The 19,728-nt window shown below is 42.6% G+C and overlaps 1 protein-coding gene across 3 annotated transcripts in view; it reads right to left on the reverse strand.

Moving 5' to 3' along the window:
- The window catches only part of RIPOR2 (RHO family interacting cell polarization regulator 2), a 113,271-nt gene extending 93,762 nt beyond the window's left edge, over positions 1-19,509 (reverse strand). For all 3 annotated transcript variants that reach the window (XM_082413021.1, XM_082413024.1, XM_082413023.1), the window contains exon 1: positions 15,405-19,509. In XM_082413021.1, the coding sequence (XP_082269147.1) occupies positions 15,405-15,465 (61 nt within the window). In that variant the 5' untranslated portion in view covers positions 15,466-19,509. The remainder of the gene's footprint in view (positions 1-15,404) is intronic.
- Between the last annotated feature and the right edge of the window lie 219 nt (positions 19,510-19,728).

Here is a 19,728-nt window from a genome sequence, read left to right on the forward strand (position 1 = left end):
TTATGCACAATCGGGATACTGGATACAAAGCTCCATCCCCATGGGCCCCGCACAGTTTCACTTTGCAGAGGTGAAAGTGGAAATCTGACTCCTGCAGCCAGGCTTGCTCAACCCACAAAGCCTTCTTTGGTAGCAGGGACGAGACCTGGCCCCACTTCCCCTCTTTCCTTCTCTGCTCACACACAATCCACGTCCCTGGCAGCTTCGGATAGGAGCCGTGACAACAGGACAGGGCGCTGTTACCCTCCATAATTAGCCAGGCAGGCAAGGCTGCTGTAATATCACAGCATTGACAGAGCTCTCACACCTATTAAATTATTCACGCCACCCAAGTGTAATCGGCTGTCACGTTCGAAATAGGTCATTTGCACTAAGGCTGTTTGGAGGTGAAAATTTCACAGGGATGGCAAGAGATCCAAGTGCCTTGGTTTCAGCCGATCTCCAAAGTAAGGGGCTGCTCCAAGCAATCCCCTATTAAATATCTTTCATTGAATTGCAGTTATGTTTTCACGAGCAGCAGCAGGAAGCATCTGGAACAGCTGTCTGCTGGCAGGCACGAGAGTTGTAGGCTGGAAGGCTATATGTCAGCCTCTTCCTTCAATGACCCGTCCTCAACGAGCCTCAAGGGGCTGCTTGAGGAAGATAAATCTGAACACCTGCTCTCGTTTGTTCTCTGCGCCCAAGACGGCAGCTGGGTCAGAATGAGGATGTAAGCACTGGGCAAGGGCAGGTTTTAGAAGAACGAACGCACACAGGCCTCTCTGAGAAGTGCCTCTCAGCCCTGGGTGCCGCATTCAAAGAGGAATTCAAGTTCAACAGCTGTGGGGCGTGTGCCCCTGCATTTCAGATCCTAATTCACAGACATTTGGGCCTCTTCGGCACTCAGGATACACTTGCCCTCTTGTTGGCATAGATATACGATTCAACTCAAGTGCCTGGTGGAATACAAATATTTGGCTGGCTATTGTAAGGTCTGCAGAATTACTGGCGTGTTAATATGTTCTTTTAATGGTTTTCGAGGATACGAAAGACTATCTTACAGGAGGAAGAACAATTTTCCCCTGGAATTAGAGTAAAGTAAGGTGACTGAAGACATAGTTCATGGGATTTGAGTTAAAATACAAGCAAGCAAATGTGCTGATTGCTAGCTCTTGACTGTTAAATGGATACGTGACTGAGGGAGGCTGATAAAGCTCCTTGGGGAAGGGAAAAAAGGCAGGGAGTTTAGCAATGGGATTGACCCCTCGCCTGCCTTCTATTAGGAGAATAAGAATAAAAACCTCTAAAGAGGTCTCTTTCAGCTGAGATGCTATGAATGTACAGCCTTGGAGCAAAAGGGCAAGAGATGCAAGCAATTTTTTTTTAATAGAACTTTATTGGAATATAATTGCTTCACAATGCCGTGTTAGTTTCTGTTGCACAACAAAGTGAATCAGCTATATGCATACATATATCCCCATATCCCCTCCCTCTTGGGCCTCCCTCCCATCCTCCCTATCCCACCCCTCTAGGTCATCTCAAAGCACCAAGCCGATCTCCCTGTGCTATGCTGCTGCTTCCCACCAGCCAACTATTTTACATTCGGTAATGTATATATATTGATGTTACTCTCACTTCATCCCAGCTTTGCCCTCCCACCCCATGTCATCAAGTCCATTCTCTATGTCTACTTCTTTATTCCTGCCCAAGATGCAAGCATTTTAACGTGGTGAGCATAGCACCAAAAGCAGAGAGGCCACGTGAAGATGGAAAGTTCATGGCTGCATTTCCACAATTATTCTATATATCAGAACAGTGCTCCTAAGGATGTTAAGCGCTCTCCTTCAAATATTCACCTTCAAGAAGGCTGCCCAGGGCTTCCCTGGTGGCGCAGCGGTTAAGAATCCGCCTGCCAATGCAGGGGACATGGTTCGAGCCCTGGTCCGGGAAGATACCACATGCTGCAGAACAACTAAGCCCGTGTGCCACAACTACTGAGCCTGTGCTCTAGAGCCTGTGAGCCACAACTGCTGAAGCTGTGCTCCACCGCAACAAGAAGCCTGCGCACCGCAACAAAGAGTAGCCCCCGCTCGCTGCAACTAGAGAAAGCCCGCACACAGCAACGAAGACCCAACACAGCCAAAAATAAATATAAATAAAATAAATAAATTTATTAAAAAAAAAAAAGAAGAAGCCTGCCCAGATGATCCACCCCTTCCCCTGATCTTTCCTTTAATTTCCTTTAAGTGTTTATGCAGTTTGTATTGCATTCTCCAACTCCTGGTTTTATGGAACAGCCCATATAGGTTATATAGCCCAGTCCCCATAAGCTAGAGATAAATCTATGAATAATTCTCATTTATGCATATGCTGCTTTATCATCAACATTTCACCAGACATTTCCTAGTGCCCACTATTCCGGGTACTTGGAGTGGGACTTCATGAAGTCATCCACTATTTATATCTAAACTATCCCAAAGGGGACTCCCGCTTCCCCATCATGGCCACACTTCCCCACTGCAAGCCTGCTTCTCCAGCAGCCTTCCTCATCTCAGTAAAGAGCAGCAGCGTCCTTCCAGATGCTTGTGCCAGAGTCGTGGAGACATCCGTGGTAACACTTCCCTCCTTACCTCCAGAATCCAATCAGTATCAGGCCTGCTAAGTTCCCCACCAATTCTCTCCTGGACTGTTGCCATCCTCTCCTAACTGGCTTCCCTGCTTTTGCCCTTTATGCCCCCATTTTAATTTTCCAGAAAGTAGTCAGAATGATCCTTTTGAAAGGCAAATCAGATTATGTCACTCTGCTCAACATTCACCAATGGCCCCGCATCTCCCATAGAGCAAACCCCAAATGCTTGCAATGGCCTGTACGGCTTACAAGAGCTGGACCCGCTCCCTCCTAACAGAAACCTCTAGGATTGCAGCTTCTACTGCTCTTGGCCGTGCTCACATTGTGCTGCAGCCACACTGGCCTCCTGACTCTCCCTGGAACATTCTCCTGATATCCAAGTCGGTCCTGTGGTCCCTTCAAGCCTCTAGAGCCGAGTAGAACTGAATCTAGCACATGGTAGACTATCCACAGATAGTCTTTAATGAATGAAAAAAATACATCTTCTATCCCTATATGGTTCATAAGCTCCTGAGGGGCTGCATCTGCTAATTATGCTACTCCTTTCTAGAGGAGCCTCGGTAAGTGCTAATCCCAAAATATTTATGCAGAGATTCTAAAACTGATTCCCAGCTAGGCAGACATTGGTAGAAAAAATTCCCAGACCTCATTCTTACACATCCTGCTATGGAGAAAACAGTCTTTCTAAGACTGTGTCAGATATGCCCAGCCCTGGGCAGAATCAGCTCCCTGGGACCAATTCTATCTCACCTGGGTATTCAGTTCCCTGTTGTTAAGTTTACATGGCTCAAGAAAAAGCAACCTTTTTGCAGACTTCCAGGAACTGCCTGGCTCTTTCCTGTTTTGGTTTGTTTTGCTTTTTTGGTGTACCCATTCCTAACTCTTTTTTTAAAAATGTGGAAATATATATATGTTATATACGTATGTAGATATAATACATGTAATGTAAGATTTACCACCTTAATCATTTTTAAGTCTACAGTTTAGTAGCATTAAGTACATTCACACTGCTGTGCAACCAATCTCCAGGACACTTTTCATCTTGTAACACTGAAAACTGAAGCTAGACCCATTAAACAACAGCTCCCCATTTCCCCCTCTGCCTACTGCCTGGCAGTCACCCTGACATTTTCTGTCTCTATGAATTTGACTCTCTACACACCTCAGATACATGAAATCATACAGTGATGTGTCTGGCTTATTTCACCTAGCTTAATGTCCTCAGGTTTCATCCATGTTATACCATGTGTCAGAATTTCCTTCCTTTTTAAGGCTGAATAATATTCCATTGCATGTATAGACCATATTTTGTTGACCCATTCATCTGTTGATGGATACTTGTGTTGTTTCTACCTTTCGACTACTGTGAATAATGCTGCTGTGAACATATGTACAAATATCTCTTCAAGACCTTGCTTTCAGTTCTTTTGTGTATATGCCCAGAAGTGGGATTGCTAGATCATATGTTAAAGAATTAATTATAACTTTTAATTTTTTGAGGAACTGCACCTGTTTTCCATAGTGGCTGCATCATTTTATAGTCTCACCAACAGTGTACAATGGCTCCTGAACTCTTTTTATAGTAAGATATTTTTCCCCTCCAGCAAGTTAGAACTGCTCAGAGATGCCTAATAGTGCTAAACATTCCAGCTCCTTCCAATGCTTAGCAACCAGGAGCCGAGTGGCCCCCACTGAACGAGCGAGGGTGTGTGTGGTGGTGCTTTTCGCTCTTTCCTTCGTGACTGTTTTGAAACGGCTTCCTTGTCCTTGAATTAACATGCAGGCTGAGTGGACATCCGCAGGTCTGCCCTACAGACAGAGGGCAGTGGGCAAGAGCCTGCACTGTTTTGGGGATGATCAAAGCTCTGCTAATCCCTTGTAATCGCCTAACGTAAAGGGGATATATTTCCAATTTGTGGTTTCTTTGAAAGATGCCCCCAAGGTTGGCACTGTCACTTTTTGATGAATTGGGAGACTTGGAGTGGTGTGTGTGTGGAAAAGCCAAGAAGACGGCCTTGAGCCATGTTCGTGCATCAGTCATCTCTTGCAAGGAGGTCCAAGGGTTTCGGATCTCGGGGACAAAGAACCCAAAGAGTCAAATGAGGAGGAGAGTGCCTTGAAGTCATGCAGAGGAGTAAGTGGGAAGGACCCTGGACACCTCCTGTGCGCCACCTTCTTTCACCTCATTCATCGGTGGGCTGGGAGAACCGGGCCTTAGTCCTCCTGTGTGTCTCCCCTTACATCATGCTGCCTTCTCTGCCCTCCCCCACCCAGCGCATTCTGTCTTTGGTATTGTCTTGGACTGTTTGTTAATTTTTCATCATCCTACCAGTTGGTGTTACAGAGCAATGTAATATGGGGACATGTGTTCTCTTAAAAATAATATTTAAATAAAAATAAGAGGGGATAAATCTTCTCTTAAATGGGGATTTTATTTTTATTTATTTATTTTTTTAACATGTTTATTGAAGTATAATTGCCTTACAATGGTGTGTTAGCTTCTGCTTTATAACAAAGTGAATCAGTTATACATATACAATATGTTCCCATTTCTCTTCCCTCTTGCATCTCCCTCCCTCCCACCCTCCCCGTCCCACCCCTCTAGGTGGTCACAAAGCACCGAGCTGATCTCCCTGTGCTATGCGGCTGCTTCCCACTAGTTATCTATTTTACATTTGGTAGTGTATATATGTCCATGACACTCTCTTACCCTGTCACATCTCACCCCACCCCCTCCCCATATCCTCAAGTCCATTCTCTAGTAGGTCTGTGTCTTTATTCCCGTCTTGCCACTAGGTTCTTCATGGCCTTTTTTTTTTTTCCCCCTTAGATTCCGTATATATGTGTTAGCATACTGTATTTGTTTTTCTCTTTCTGACTTACTTCACTCTGTATGACAGACTCTAACTCCATCCACCTCATTACAAATACCTCCATTTCATTTCTTTTTATGGCTGAGTAATATTCCATTGTATATATGTGCCACATCTTCTTTATCCATTCATCTGTCGATGGACATTAAATGGGGATTTTAAAATGATAGGACCCTCTCACCAGACATGAAAAGGGGAAGACTAGTGGGAGAGATGGTTAAGAAACTCTCAATAACCTTAAGAGGCAAAATGATGGAACTTGATGACCTAAACCAGGGGTCAGCAGGCTTCTTCTGTAAAGAGTCAGATAGTAAATATTTTAGGCTTTGGGGCCAAGAGGTAAAAAATGAGGAAATTGTATACTTACATATAACAAGAGAGAAAACAAACTTTCACGTTTTTTATGGACAAAATTCAAAATATAATAATTAATAATTGAGCTTTTTTTTTTTTTTTTTTTTAATAACACCAGTCTACTAAGGAGAAGAATGGAATTCTTCTTCTTTGGGATAACATCTTGCTTAATTGAAGTTCAAGGTCAATGTTCCCTATCATCAAATCGATTGTAAATGTCCGCCTTTTTGTAAAAACCATTTATGGCAGGCGGTACAGAAACAGGCAGTGGGCTGGGTCTGGCCTGCAGGTTTGCCATCTCCTGCCCAGGCCAAGAGGTGGGTAATGAGCTACTGACTCACTATGTGCAGTTTTCAATAGTGCCTGGTAGCTTATAAAGGCACAGACATCTGTCTGTTTGGTGTATCATTAATGTTAGGAAGACACGCAGGGCTTTTTTCTGTCCTCTGCACTCTAGTCCATGGTGTAAATGACAAGATGTGTTGTCTTTTCTCATACAGAAGACGATGCTTCTGACCCAGCAGCAGTTGTCCTTCCAGGAGTGGGGAGGACCTGGGTTGACCCTCCCCAGTCTCCCCTCCTACAGCTGGGACCATTTCCAGCCTGACCAGTTATGTGCCCTAGTCCTAACTTTCATTGAATGGTGCTCAATAAAGATTTGGTGATTAGTTCACAGCGGGTAGATCCCATTAACTCGCTCTGTGTCCCATGAAGTATTATTATTAAACAACTGAACTAATGTTTGTCCTCCTGTAAACACATGTGCACATTAACATATTTACACACAAATCTACATAAACAGATTACCATGATTTCTCCAGGAGGTTTTACCACTGAAAATATTTTAAAAAGCAATGGAAGTGAAAACAAAGCAAAACACCACTAGAGGAAACGTTGTAGAGGCTTTGTTTAAAATCTTAATTACTGGGCTTCCCTGGTGGGGCAGTGGTTGAGAATCTGCTTGCTAATCCAGGGGACACGGGTTCGAGCCCTGGTCTGGGAAGATCCCACATGCCGCGGAGAAACTGGGCCCGTGAGCCACAACTACTGAGCCTGCGCGTCTGGAGCCTGTGCTCCGCAACAAGAGAGGCCGCGATAGTGAGAGGCCCGCGCACCGCGATGAAGAGTGGCCCCCGCTTGCCACAACTAGAGAAAGCCCTCGCACAGAAACGAAGACCCAACACAGCCATAAATAAATAAATAAATTTTTTCAAAAAAATCTTAATTACTGTCCTAAAATGCCATTAACATATGTATAACTCAAGTTTCAATAAGTGTGATCTTTAAATTAGAAATGGTTTAACAAATATAGAGAGCCCAGCCTTTATCAAATTACTTTTTCAAAAGTACTCTGTAAAGCGGCATGCAGAGGCAGTAACTGTGGTGTGTTTACCCCAAGTAAATATTTACCCAGGAGAAAGGGCCTGTGTATTGTTAAAGATACTGTTAAAGATATGATTCTTCACCTCCAGCATTCCTGACCAAGGCAAAGGGGACTCTCTCCACAAGAAAACTGCCATAGCTTATATCACTCTTTAATACTCAAAGGATTTTCAGAGGGAGACCACAAATTTATTTTGTGCCAAGTGAAGGGGTTATTCTGAGTCCTGCCTTGGTCAAATGGTGGAGGTTGCATAGCAGCCAGGCTTGTTAATTCATGAGCCAGACGCACCTCTATATTCCCAGGAAAGCATCTGAAGTGAGCAGTCTCAATAGCTCTGCTCTCATCAGCTTGTGTCTTTGTTAATCACAGGCCAAGAGTAGAAGAGGAGAATTGTATAGACTTGGGAGACTGGGACAGCTGAGAAAATCACAATTAAAAAAATCACTGACATTTATGTAGTAAGTCCTTACTGGTTTTTCATTATCGCATACATTATCTCTTTTAACTTCAAGCAGTCTGGGCGGGAGGTGACCACCACCACCACCACCATCTTTATCACATCACCATCATCACCACCCCAACATCATCACCATCACCATCACCATAATTATCATCATCTCCAAGTGGAAGAAGGAAAGTGAAGATTCTGAAGGGTTAGGAAACTTGCCTAAAGTCAAGCTACTAGTAAGTTGAATTAGGTCTTTTGAGTCCAAATATTTTGCTCTTTCAGCTATGCTATCTTCCCTCAGTTTGGAAGTCTGAATGGTAAAAAAAAAAAAAAAAATCAAAGATTTACAAACATGGGTGGCTCTAGAATTTTTGGATGCCAAGTACTTAGTACAGCAATATGGCCAGAAAAGGGGTCTGTCCTCCACTGGAAACTGTTTGCAGCGTAAGCATATGAGTTTTTACTCAGATTATAGAGTTCAAATCATTCAAAATAGCAACGTTTTCTGAAAAAGCTTTTTATCATGCTTTATATTAAGACTTCAAATTCTAATTTATTTTTTATTCTTTAGAGATGCTAATGGAGATTAATAGCGAGCTGAGGCATGCCCCACCTCAAAGACATCCTTGGTAACCCTGAACATATAAACCAGAAGTTGAAGGAGAAGAGATTGTTTTTCGTAATATTTCAGTCATATAATTTATCTGAAAGTGGTTAAAAGTGCCTTCTACAAATCCTATCTGCATATTTGATTCTTTGACACACTTTTCTTCAAATGCCATTCTATCAGTTCGTTGTGCTGTTATAAATAGGAAGGAAAATCCCACCATAGAACATGTTTTCATATTTACTCCCTCTCAGAGTTTCCTGAATGCCAATTCAGAGAGAGAAAAAAAAAATATCTTCAACTGCTCAACCAGCTGACTCAATTTGTGATCTGAAAGTCAAGTTATCTTCTTCCTGGTTCTCGGCTCATCACTTCTTACACTGAATGGGCAGTTTAGAATGACGTCGAGAGGGAGAAGAGACCAGCCGGTGTCCCCCATTGTTGTTTGAGTTGTACAGTATAAACATTTAAACTTTTAACTCCCAGTGATCCAAAGACTAAGAAGGAAAGATTTGCAGTGAAAAGATGGCACCATAACCTCATCACTTTCCAGAAGGCAGCAACTTGTTTTTAGTTCTCTTTATTTTATTTAGAAATCATTATTTCCTAGGGTTAAACCTCCTAATACAGCAGAGATGACATACCCTCAAGATCTTTTCTCTGTTTACTAGGTTATCTATTAATGACAATCTTTACAAAGCTTGACACAGTGTTTTCTCTCTCCCTCAGTTGGGAAAATAGACACCTCACCCTGCCAAAAGTTCACATTTTCCTCACTTTTATATTTTAACATCTAGAATTTTTTACTTATATCCATCATTGATCTTCAAGTGTCTTCTGCCTGAAGCCTCTGTTAAGCAAGTTGAGGCATGAAAAAAGCGTAAGATATGGAAAGTCCACACGTGAAAGAATGACGATAATATAACTTATCATTAACTTGCCTTCTGGAGTGAAGCTGGCCATTATACCTGCCTTTTGATTGTTATCCCAGCGTATATGTCAAAATCTTTCTCTTAAAAATATCTAAAAATGATCAAGTAAATTGTGGTTTTTCTTGAAGGGAAATTCTTGATGAGTGATGAGATACACTCTGTCTACACAGCACAAAGTGAAGTGGTTTTTCAGCTCAAACGACCTGGTTTGTCTATCAACAAGGATCAAACACTTCAGATTCTTGACAAATCCCTTCACTCTGCAGTGTACACATGGTATGGAATCATCACCCTCCTAGTCGGCCAGGCATATCCACATTTCAGGCACCCCAGAAACCAGCCCCCAATCCAGCCTGGAACTTACTGTCAAGGAAGTACATGAATGTTCAATATCCCACCAGCCCCTGCATTGTGGTTTCATTTTCTTCTGTCCATTTTTACTTGACAGGACCAGTCACTATCTTTTTTTTTCTTCCTCTCTGTCCTTCTTCTGGTACTTGAAATAGTCATTTCAACTTGACTCAACTAATACCTTTTCCTTCTTTAAAATCTCTCCTGAAACCAACTGAATTGCAAACATTTTCATTAAACATCACAGCTGTTTGGTAAACAATCAACAGACAAAATTTAGCCATCCAAAAATAAGTGAGAAGTGGAATAAGCCTACACTTGCTAAGCACAGTAAAACATGTGAGGTATAGGTAATGGGATACATCACATTTCTTTAATAAATAGGTTGACTTCAGTAAGTGAAGTAACTCCCATCAAAGAGCAAGGGCAATACTCCCAACTTATTTCACTGCTTTGGTCATAACAACTACACATTTCTTTTTTTTTTTTTTTTTTTTTAACTATTTTTCCCCCCACACAAACAATGGGTATGCATATACTTGTAGTTTTCAACTCAAGTCCTATAGAAGATATACTCCAGGCTATCTCATACTATTCCTAAAAAGACTTTACTGGCTGCTTATAGAGATATTAAATAAGCATTTAAAATGCTTTCTTTGTGATACTGGGCCCCTTTTTGGCTTTGGCCTGATCTAAATAAGTCACCCTGAGGTCACTGGGGGCCATAAATCAGGGGGGTGGACTTGTGGCTAAGACAGCCTGCATAGCTTTAGTGCAATGTGCTATTTTAGTTTGTGCCCCTGAAATGACACCATCTCTTTGGCACCAGCCAAAGCAAGCTTCCTAGACATCTATGGGAAGGGAGTGTTTTGCAGTAATCCAAGGCATAGGTCACACAGGCATGAAATATTGTGGGGAGGTCTGTGTCTGCTCCAGACCCTGTGACAAATAAAGTAGGGAAAACGACTTCCAACCAAAACGTTTATCCAGGATTCCAGGAATGGAAATTGACCCAAGCAATCTCGGCAAATTGCAAAAGCAAAGAGTGGCCAACTTTTTTCAACCCAGGAAACTAAGGCAGCCTCTTCCTGTCCCTTCTCCAATCCCATTACTTGGGTCCACTTGACAACCCCAGACATGGATGTTTTTGAGAAAGGGCTAACATAGTTAAATAACAATTATTATATCTACATGCTATAAAATGTGGCATAATCAAACAAAAAGGTCCAACTCTCTCTAGCCAAGGCACATACACTTTTATGTTCTCTTTCTCAACACTTTTTCCATAGAGGGTATGGACTTAACCAGTCTGAACTTTCAGGATTTATTGGTTTTGTACATAATCTTAATTTAATCTCTTCTTCCTTCTTTCTTTTAATTTTGGAAAGGGCAAATGTAATTCAGTAAATATCAAAACGTGCCAGATTACAACAGGTTGCATAATTGTTCACCCATTTTAAAAAATCTACCTTGGCTTCATAAGCAGTTTACACAGAAAGACAAAGTGGGCATCTATTCTATACTTACAATTCTCTTTTTGTTAAAACTTTTGCAATTTTCTTGCTCTCTCTGAGCTGAAGATCCCATTGAAAGGGAAAAAAATGCTAACTTACTTGGCCTGGGGAAAGGAGAGAGGTTTGGTTCGAAAGCGTGTGGCATTTTTTTTCAAGCATCTGTCAGTCTCTTTAAGAGCGACAGGCAGCTAATGGTCGAGTGGACTTCCCTTTGAGTTTCTCTCTATCTGGGAGAGTTCTTCTCCTTTGGGGAGTTTGAAACAACTTTTCTAGATACTGTAATCCAGGACAGGAGAAGTATTCTTATGCTATGCTGCATTGTACCAGAACATTCGAAGGTCTGGCAAAGCTTTGCAATTTCCTGTGGTCTTTCTAGAAGCAAGATTTTAAAAGGCATGTAAGTGTCCAGGGACTATATAAGCCTGAGAAATACTTTGCACACATGACTGTGAACTTGTGGAGTTTTATTTTTCTAATCATTGCACTTGACCACAGATTACCGAGCACTGCTGAAAACAAAGGCAGTGAGGGCTTGTGGTTCTAAGGAAAGAAGGACTGCAACTTTAACTTGTGCCAAGGAGTACTTCTGATTGCTAACCTGCTGGCTGACCACCACCTGGGGAACTGTTTCCTCCCACACACGAATCCCATTCTGTTCTTGAAAGCTGGCCAAGGGCCTCCACTGTGCGTGACACTTTTTTTCTATTATTATTATCACCATCATAATTGTTAGAGTTATCATTACTATTATTATCCATCCAGCTATTTCTACTAACATACACCAGACTGGCTGTCAAGAAGGCACAGTGACAAAACAGATGACAGCCCTTTAATTTGATAAGTTTGAAACAACAATGGGAAAGGAGCCCTCTAATTCCAATGACTGGTTTTTCAATGGCTTGGGAATCAAACCAATCATTCCCACAAGAAGGAATAAAGTCTACTGGATAGTAACCATCTTCTAAATGGCATGGTGATATAAAAATAAATAAATACATAGTGATATTTGGAAAGCCAACCTGAGGTGGGGGTGGGGGAGGGAGGGAGAGAAAGAGGAATAAAATATTGGGGTTTCTGGTGGGTAGGTGGGTGACTGCTTTTCTCTCTCTCCTTCTCCCTCTCTCCCTCTCACTAATCATATGCAATGCTCCCCTAGAACAAGATCAAAGTTACACACCAATGCTTCTTAATTTCGTGAACTTTAACATTTTCTTTAACCACAGAAAACAATAGCTGAAGCAAACAGGATCTCAGAAAGGCAGTTAAAAAAATATATTATGAGCATGACTCAGTTTTTTCTTCCCAGATCTTTATGTGGTCCATAAATCTAAATGGATTATATATACTTTTAACCAAATGGACCTAAATTCTAAATTTGTTTTTCTTTAGGGGGAAAGGGTCCTTTAAAAATGTATCCATTGCAAGGAAATATGGTTGCCTTGGTAACAAGCTCCTAGGCATCTTCCTTCCTTTATGTTAGAGGAAACTCACTGGACCGAAAGCTTTCTGCTTTCTTAGGCATGTTAAAGTGAGCTAAAAGCATGGAGGAAACCTAGAGCAAGCTTGAACTCTTCTAGGTAGATGTATGCCACTGTGCAGAAAAGATGAAGTAATAGAATGCTGGAGCTTTTCAAATGAGAGCTGAGAGAATGTGTAATCAACACTCTTGTTTTAGGTAAAAAATGAGGCTCAGCAAGATTAAGTGACTTGCGCAAGATCCTACATCTACATAACGGCAGGTGCAGGGCTACAATCCAGGCTCCTGACAACTTGTCCTGTGCTGCTTCCACCCAGGCATGCATCTGAAAAGTGGTTTATAGACTGATTTTCTGTAGTAAGTCCTATTCTGAATATACCAGGTTAACCAGACATGTGAAAAAACTCTGTGCAGAATTCCTTTTATACATTGCTTTCTAACCTATTCTAAGAACCCATTTTTGTGAATACATAGTCAGAATTAGTATTTATTGAGTGCTTACCGTGTTTGAGGCACTATTCTAAGCACCTTCCCTGTAACAATATTTAATCCACACACCATCCTAGGAAGTTAGTACTCCATTTGTAAGTGAGTCAACTGAGACACAGAGAGATTAAGTAACCAGCTCAAAGTCATAGAGTGAATTAAGTGGCAAAGCCCAGGCAGTGCAAGTCTGGAGAGGAAGCTCTTGACTATTACCCTGCAGGGAGCTTACTTAAAATGAAGGAACTACCCGGACAAGCTTTCACATAAACAGGCAAACAAGATCCATGACTCTGAAAACTGAATACAAATACGCTGGATGTTGGACTTGCAAGGATTCTCTCTCTAATCTTTAGAGATTAAGTTAAATAAGATAATCAGTCTGGAAAGTACAAAGCATATCACCTGTGAAGTACAACGCAAATGTTATGAATCTATTATGAAGATACTCTGTACAACCCAATAGGTATTATTGTCCCATCTCACCACTGAAGAAACAGGTTTAGTTTAGCAATTACCTTGCTTAAATCACATAGGTAATAAGAAGCAAAATGAGAATTTGAATCGGAATCTTGTCTGACTCCCAACTTGACTCTTTACCGTGCTGTTGAGGTTGAAATAATCACCTTGATAATCATGAGTGCGCAAGAGAGAGATCTTACTCATCAAGCCCTGCTTTGCTGAGGTCTTAATTCTTTCCCTCAGAGTGGGGCCGCTCACCTATCCGTCTATAGGTGGCACTCTTTAGCACTGTAGCCATTGGTAAAAGAGAAAAATCCCTTTGGGGGAAAGAAATGTGGCCTGGCGTTTTGGAGGTTGGGTAGATAATTACCAAATTGTCCCACTTAGGCTTATCTTCCTAGTTGTAAACATGTTCTAATTCCTGAAGGGAGTAACTAAGTATGTATACACAGAGAAAACATCTTTAAGTAGAAGTGAAAGCTGAGGAATGGAGCCTAAGATCAAACTTCGAGTCAGAGTGACTCTACCTGTCATCCAAGTAGAGCAACAGCTTGAGAACATGCCAAACAGCGAGGAAGCTGGGGGAGATATTCTTTAAGCTGGTTGAAATTGTGATAAAAACCCAAATTATGGTTTTAAAAATTTCTGAGGCTACAACAAAGTAATGTGAAGACAGACATCAGTAATGGTTACCTCCTAGATGACTAGATTACAAGGGATTCTTATTATGCTATACTCTTTCATTTGTCTTCAATGAACTTGTACTACTTGGGTAACTGCAAAAAATTTTACTAGAGCTCCTTTAAAAAATTACTCGATAAGAGTTTTTAAAAAACTACCAGCTATGGTTCTTGTGGAAACCACCGAGTTTATGAGGTCCCGAGTCCAGATTACCATTTCTTTAGACACTTCCAAATTCTTGAAAAGCTCTTGCCTACAGCCCAGCCTCATAGGCAGCATTTGATTACAAGGCATCTGTAGATTACAAGATTAGCCATTTCAAATTGCAACCCTTACAGTCAAATCCCACAACACCGGTCTACCTGGGGAAACCTAAGCGGTGCAGTTGATGTCAGAAGCTAGCATGGCTGCTGCCTCCCAGCCTGGAAGAAGAGGAAAAGGGAAAGGCAACCGAGAGAGAGAGTTGGGGTGCCAAATAAGTCCACGGAAGAGTGGAGAGGGCAAGACCCAAAGGCAGAGAGAGAAAAGAAGGAGAGGTGGGTAGTGCAGAGCAAAGCAATATGGCACCGTGGGGGCACCATCCCCGGCCCATCTGTCCAACTGCTGCCCTGCAGTCCTGCTGTGTGCTGAGCACGGAGACAGACTTCTTTCCTTAAGGTGTTAGACAAGACAGCACAGAAGAGGGACAAGGGGAAATTTTAGTACTATTTTCTACCCTAAAGTAAACCTTTGGTCATGACTTTTTAAACAAAAATTTATTTGGAGGAACCATTCAGTTCCCTTGTCCCGGGTTTTGCAGTGTACTTCTGGGGTGCCACCCCTTCCAGGATGCTTTCAAAGTCCTCAAGTCCCTTACCCAAGCCGGGCCACAGTTTCCAACAGTGTCAAAGCTAAGCAAAGTAGGGCTTCCCTGGTGGCGCCTGCCAATGCAGGGGACACGGGTTCGAGCCCTGGTCTGGGAAGATCCCACATGCCGCGGAGAAACTAAGCCCGTGAGCCACAACTACTGAGCCTGCGCGTCTGGAGCCTGTGCTCCGCAACGAGAGGCCGCGATAGTGAGAGGCCCGCGCACCGCGATGGAGAGTGGCCCCCGCTCACCCCAACTAGAGAAAGCCCTCGCACAGAAACGAAGACCCAACACAGCCATAAATAAATAAATAATACATTTATAAAAAAAAAAAAAAAGCTAAGCAAAGATCAGAAAGGCTCCTGCCAGAATGACGTGTTTACCTTCACCAAAAACATCATCCTCTTCATCCATCAGGAGCTCCTTGGAGTCTAGATACTGCATCTTGGAGCCGGCAGTCAGCGTGTGCAGCGGCCTCAGCAGCTACCCTGCCCCCCGAGGCGACTTCCTTTTCCCGGGTTGCCTAAGCGCCCCGAGAGGGCAGCGTCAGCCTCTGCCCTCGAGAAAGCAGCTTCATTCATATGAACAGGCTTCGTGAGCCTTTTGAAGAGTGCATTCCAGGTGGGGTAATTTTCACCACTGAGAAGAAAGAATTTTTTTCTTTTTTGTTTTGGAAGGGGGGGCTGCAGATCCGGTTGGAGCTGAACACAGATAGCGCTTAAAGTCTGAGAGCAATGAATTCTATTTCAAAGCGACAGCTTTCATATTTTCTTAAAGAGGAAGGCGGCCGTTTAACTTTCTTATGAATCTGAACACAATGGGTAGTGTTGAAAGAGAGGGGGTTCACATTTCTTCTATCTTGGTTTTGCTTCAATGACAATTTATCTGAAAGGAAAGCAAGTCACTATGCTAGACCCAGGCAGGCATCTGGAGGGACAGAGCTTTTCTTTCACTCAGTAATAGCTGCATTTTTCTTTCTTTGCAAACCCCTGGCATTTGAGGATTAGAAAATTTCCAACACTTAAACCAAATGTAATGCACATCTAGGCTCTTATTGACTCAATTAATCTATGGTCAATAAATGGATAAATCGTTTGGGTCAAACGACTTCCATTTCATAATACTGACTCAGTCTGATACTTCAGACTTATCACTAAAGCAGAAAGGAGAAAATGTAACTCAGAAGGCCGTTCTTCCCAGAGGGAGGACTAACCACTGAGCTGTCACGTCAGTACCAGTGGCTGGCATCACCATATTGAAACACCCAAAGTGTGCTAAATTCTGTATGGCGGTTCAAACACAAATCTCTGAGTGATACTGCAACTTCACTTGGGGTTTCCCAGCCCTCTACCTTGTGTTATAAGATGTCTCGGGCGTCAGAAGCTTGGAAAATGCAAATGGAGTTGATGGTAGGGAGTTGTTGACCCAAGGTGTTTATTTCTGGCAACCTTATTTATTGAGTAGGGTTTTAAAAATATGTACATATATTAATAGACTTTGTTTTTTAGAGCAGTTTCAGGTTCACAGTAAAACTGAGAGGAAGTAATAGAGGTTCCCCATAATGCCCTGACCCCCACACATATAGCCTCCCCAATTATCAACACCCCGACCCCCAGAGTGGTACATTTTTTACAACTGAGGAACCTACGCTGATACATTATTACCACCCAGAGTCCAAGGTTGACATTAGTCCAAGGTTCATTCCTGGTGTTGTATATTCTATGGACTTGGACAAATACATAATGACATGTATCCGCCATTATAGTTTCATACAAAGTAGTTTCTCTGCCCTAAAAATCCTCTGTGCTTCGCCTATTTATCCCCCCCTACCACAACCCCTGGCAACCACTGATCTTTTTTTTTTAAATTAATTAATTAATTAATTAATTAATTAATTTATTTATTTATTTATTTTTGGCTGTATTGGGTCTTCATTGCTGCACATGGGCTTTCTCTAGTTGCGGCGAGCGGGGGCTACTCTTCGTTGTGGTGTGCAGGCTTCTCATTGCGGTGGCTTCTCTTGTTGCGGAGCATGGGCTCAGTAGTGTGGCTCGTGGGCTCTAGAGCACAGGCTTAGTAGTTGTGGCACACAGGCTTAGCTGCTCTGCGGCATGTGGGATCTTCCCAGACCAGGGCTCAAACCCGTGTCCCCTGCACTGGCAGGTGGATTCTTAACCACTGCACCACCAGGGAAGTCCCAACCACTGATCTTTTTACTATCTCCATAGTTCTGCCTGTTGCAGAATGTCATAGTTGGAATCATATACAAGGTAGACTTTTCAGATAGGCTTCTTTCACTTAGTAGTATGCATTTAAGTTTCCTCCTTGTCTTTTCATGGCTTGATAGCTCATTTCTTCTTAATTTTGAATAGTATTCCATTGTCTGGATGTAACACAGTTTATCTATTCACCTACAGAAGGATATCTTGGTTCCTTCCAAGTTTGGGCAATTATGAATAAAGCTGATATAAACATCCATGTGCAGGTTTTTGTGTGGACATAAATTTTCACCTCCTTTGAGTGCATAAAAAGGAGCGCGATTACTTGATTGTATGGTGAGAGTAGGTTAAGTTTTGTATGAAACTGCCAAATTGTCTTCCAAAGTGGCTGTATCATTTTGGATCCGAACCGCTAATGAATGAAAGGTCCTGTTGCTCCACATCCTTGCCAGCATTTGGTGTTCTGGATTTTGGCCATTCTAATAGGTGTGTAGTGGTATCTCGGATTACTAAGTGCTTTTGAAGAGACTCCTGGTGCTACGTTCCAAGCTAAGAAATGTCCCCTCCTCCCTTAACCGTAACCTTGAAATTACACCAGCTCCTCCCAGGGGAGAGTATGGAAAATGGAGCTGGAGAAGTCCAGCTGTGAGAAAGGATGTGTACAGAGGAATTCTAGAGTGAGTCAATCACGAAGGGTTATTTGAGCACCAGCAGTGGGCTTACCCCTGCGCCGGCTGCTGTGGGGTTTCCAGAAAGAGTACGTAGCCTGGGGCCTGTAGGAACCTCCAATTGCTCTCAACCAGGGTTCAGACCATCCTTAGGGGAGAGTTTGGAAATGGTGAGTGTTTTCGGTTGCACAACGACTGGGGGTATGACTGATATTTAATGTCTTGGTAACCTTCCTGTAATGCATGGGACAGTGGCTCGAGAGGCATTTAGTGTCCAGCCCTAAAGGCCAATAGTGCCCTTACCCCCGTGAGAAATACCCTGAGAGGCAGACAGCTGGAGCTGAAGCCTTTCTCTAGATTGCCTTTGCTCCTCTCCTTTCTGACCCTTCCACCACCATCCCCCACCCCAATTCCCACTCAGATGACTTTTCTGGTCAAGGGTTGTGCTTATTTATCTAAATTAAATCAATTTAAATGGGCCTGAACTGGAGGATGGTGAAGCCACTGTGAAATACAGTATGGGGGTTCCTCAAAAAATTAAAAATAGAATTACCATATGACCCAGCAAGCCTACTCCTGGGCATACATCCCCAAAATTTGAAAGCAAGATCTTGAATTGATGATTGCATTGCCATGTTCATTGCAGCATTATTCACAATAGTCAAGATGTAAAAGTAATCTAAGCGTCCATCAGTGGGTGAATGGATAAAGAAAATGTGGCATATAGATACAATGGAATATCATTCCGCCTTAAAAAAAAGAAGGAAATCCTGGTATATGCTATAACATGGATGAATCTTAAGGACATTATGCTAAATGCAATAAGCTGTGGCTGGGATGAGAGGATAGGTATCAATTCTGATTATCTCTACGTTTCTCACCCATTGTCCTGTGCCCTTTAATCTGCATAACCACACAAGGTGGGTGTTATCTCATTTTACAGCTGAAGCGGTGGGACTCTGAGAGCTTAAATAACTTTCCTAAGAGCACATAGCTAGCGAGCGGCAGATTGCACTAATTCTAAAGCTCACCCCATTACCTCTCATCTAAACAGCTTTATGGAGTGACTGCCAATGATCTGGGTCACCAGAGCATCCCCGTGGCTCCTGGGGATCTGCACCGCCTCCATTTCCTCCCACCCCAGAACCACCAGGTTACGGTAGTAACCCCGGCGTCCCTAGCCATTCCACTTCGGCAAGTGAACATAACCTCGCTAGGCCTACCTCCTTATCTTCAAATGGAGAAAATAATATCTCCCTGTTAAGGGCTTAATTGTGTCCCTCCCCCATCCACAACCGAAGTCCATATGTTGAAGTCCTAACCCCCAGTACCTCAGAATGTGACCTTATTTGGAAATAGGATAATTGCAGATGTAATCGGTTAAGATGAAGTCATACTTGAATAGGACGGGCCCCCTAAAAATCCAGTTGTCCTTATAAAAAGGGGAGATTTGGACACAGACACACACACAGGGAGAACACCATGTGAAGATGAAGGCAGAGATCTAGAAATCAAGGAATGCCAAAGATTGCCAGCAAACCACCAGAAGCTACGGAACAGATTCTGCCTCACCTTCTTCAGAAGGAACCAACTCTACCAAGCCTTCTTAATCTCAGCCTTCTAGCCTCCAAAACTATGAAAATTAATTTCGGTTATTTAAGCCACCCAGCTTGGGGTGCTTTGTTATGGAAGCCCTAGCAAGCTAATACACCTCCTCGTTTGGCTTGTTTTGAGGATTACAAAGGATAATTCATGTAAAGGAACTGACATAGCACATGGCACACCATACATACCCAATTGTAATTGTCTAAATTAAGTCT

Source organism: Balaenoptera physalus (genome assembly GCF_965194825.1).
Source record: "Balaenoptera physalus genome assembly, chromosome: 11".
Taxonomy (NCBI): Eukaryota; Metazoa; Chordata; class Mammalia; order Artiodactyla; family Balaenopteridae; genus Balaenoptera; species Balaenoptera physalus.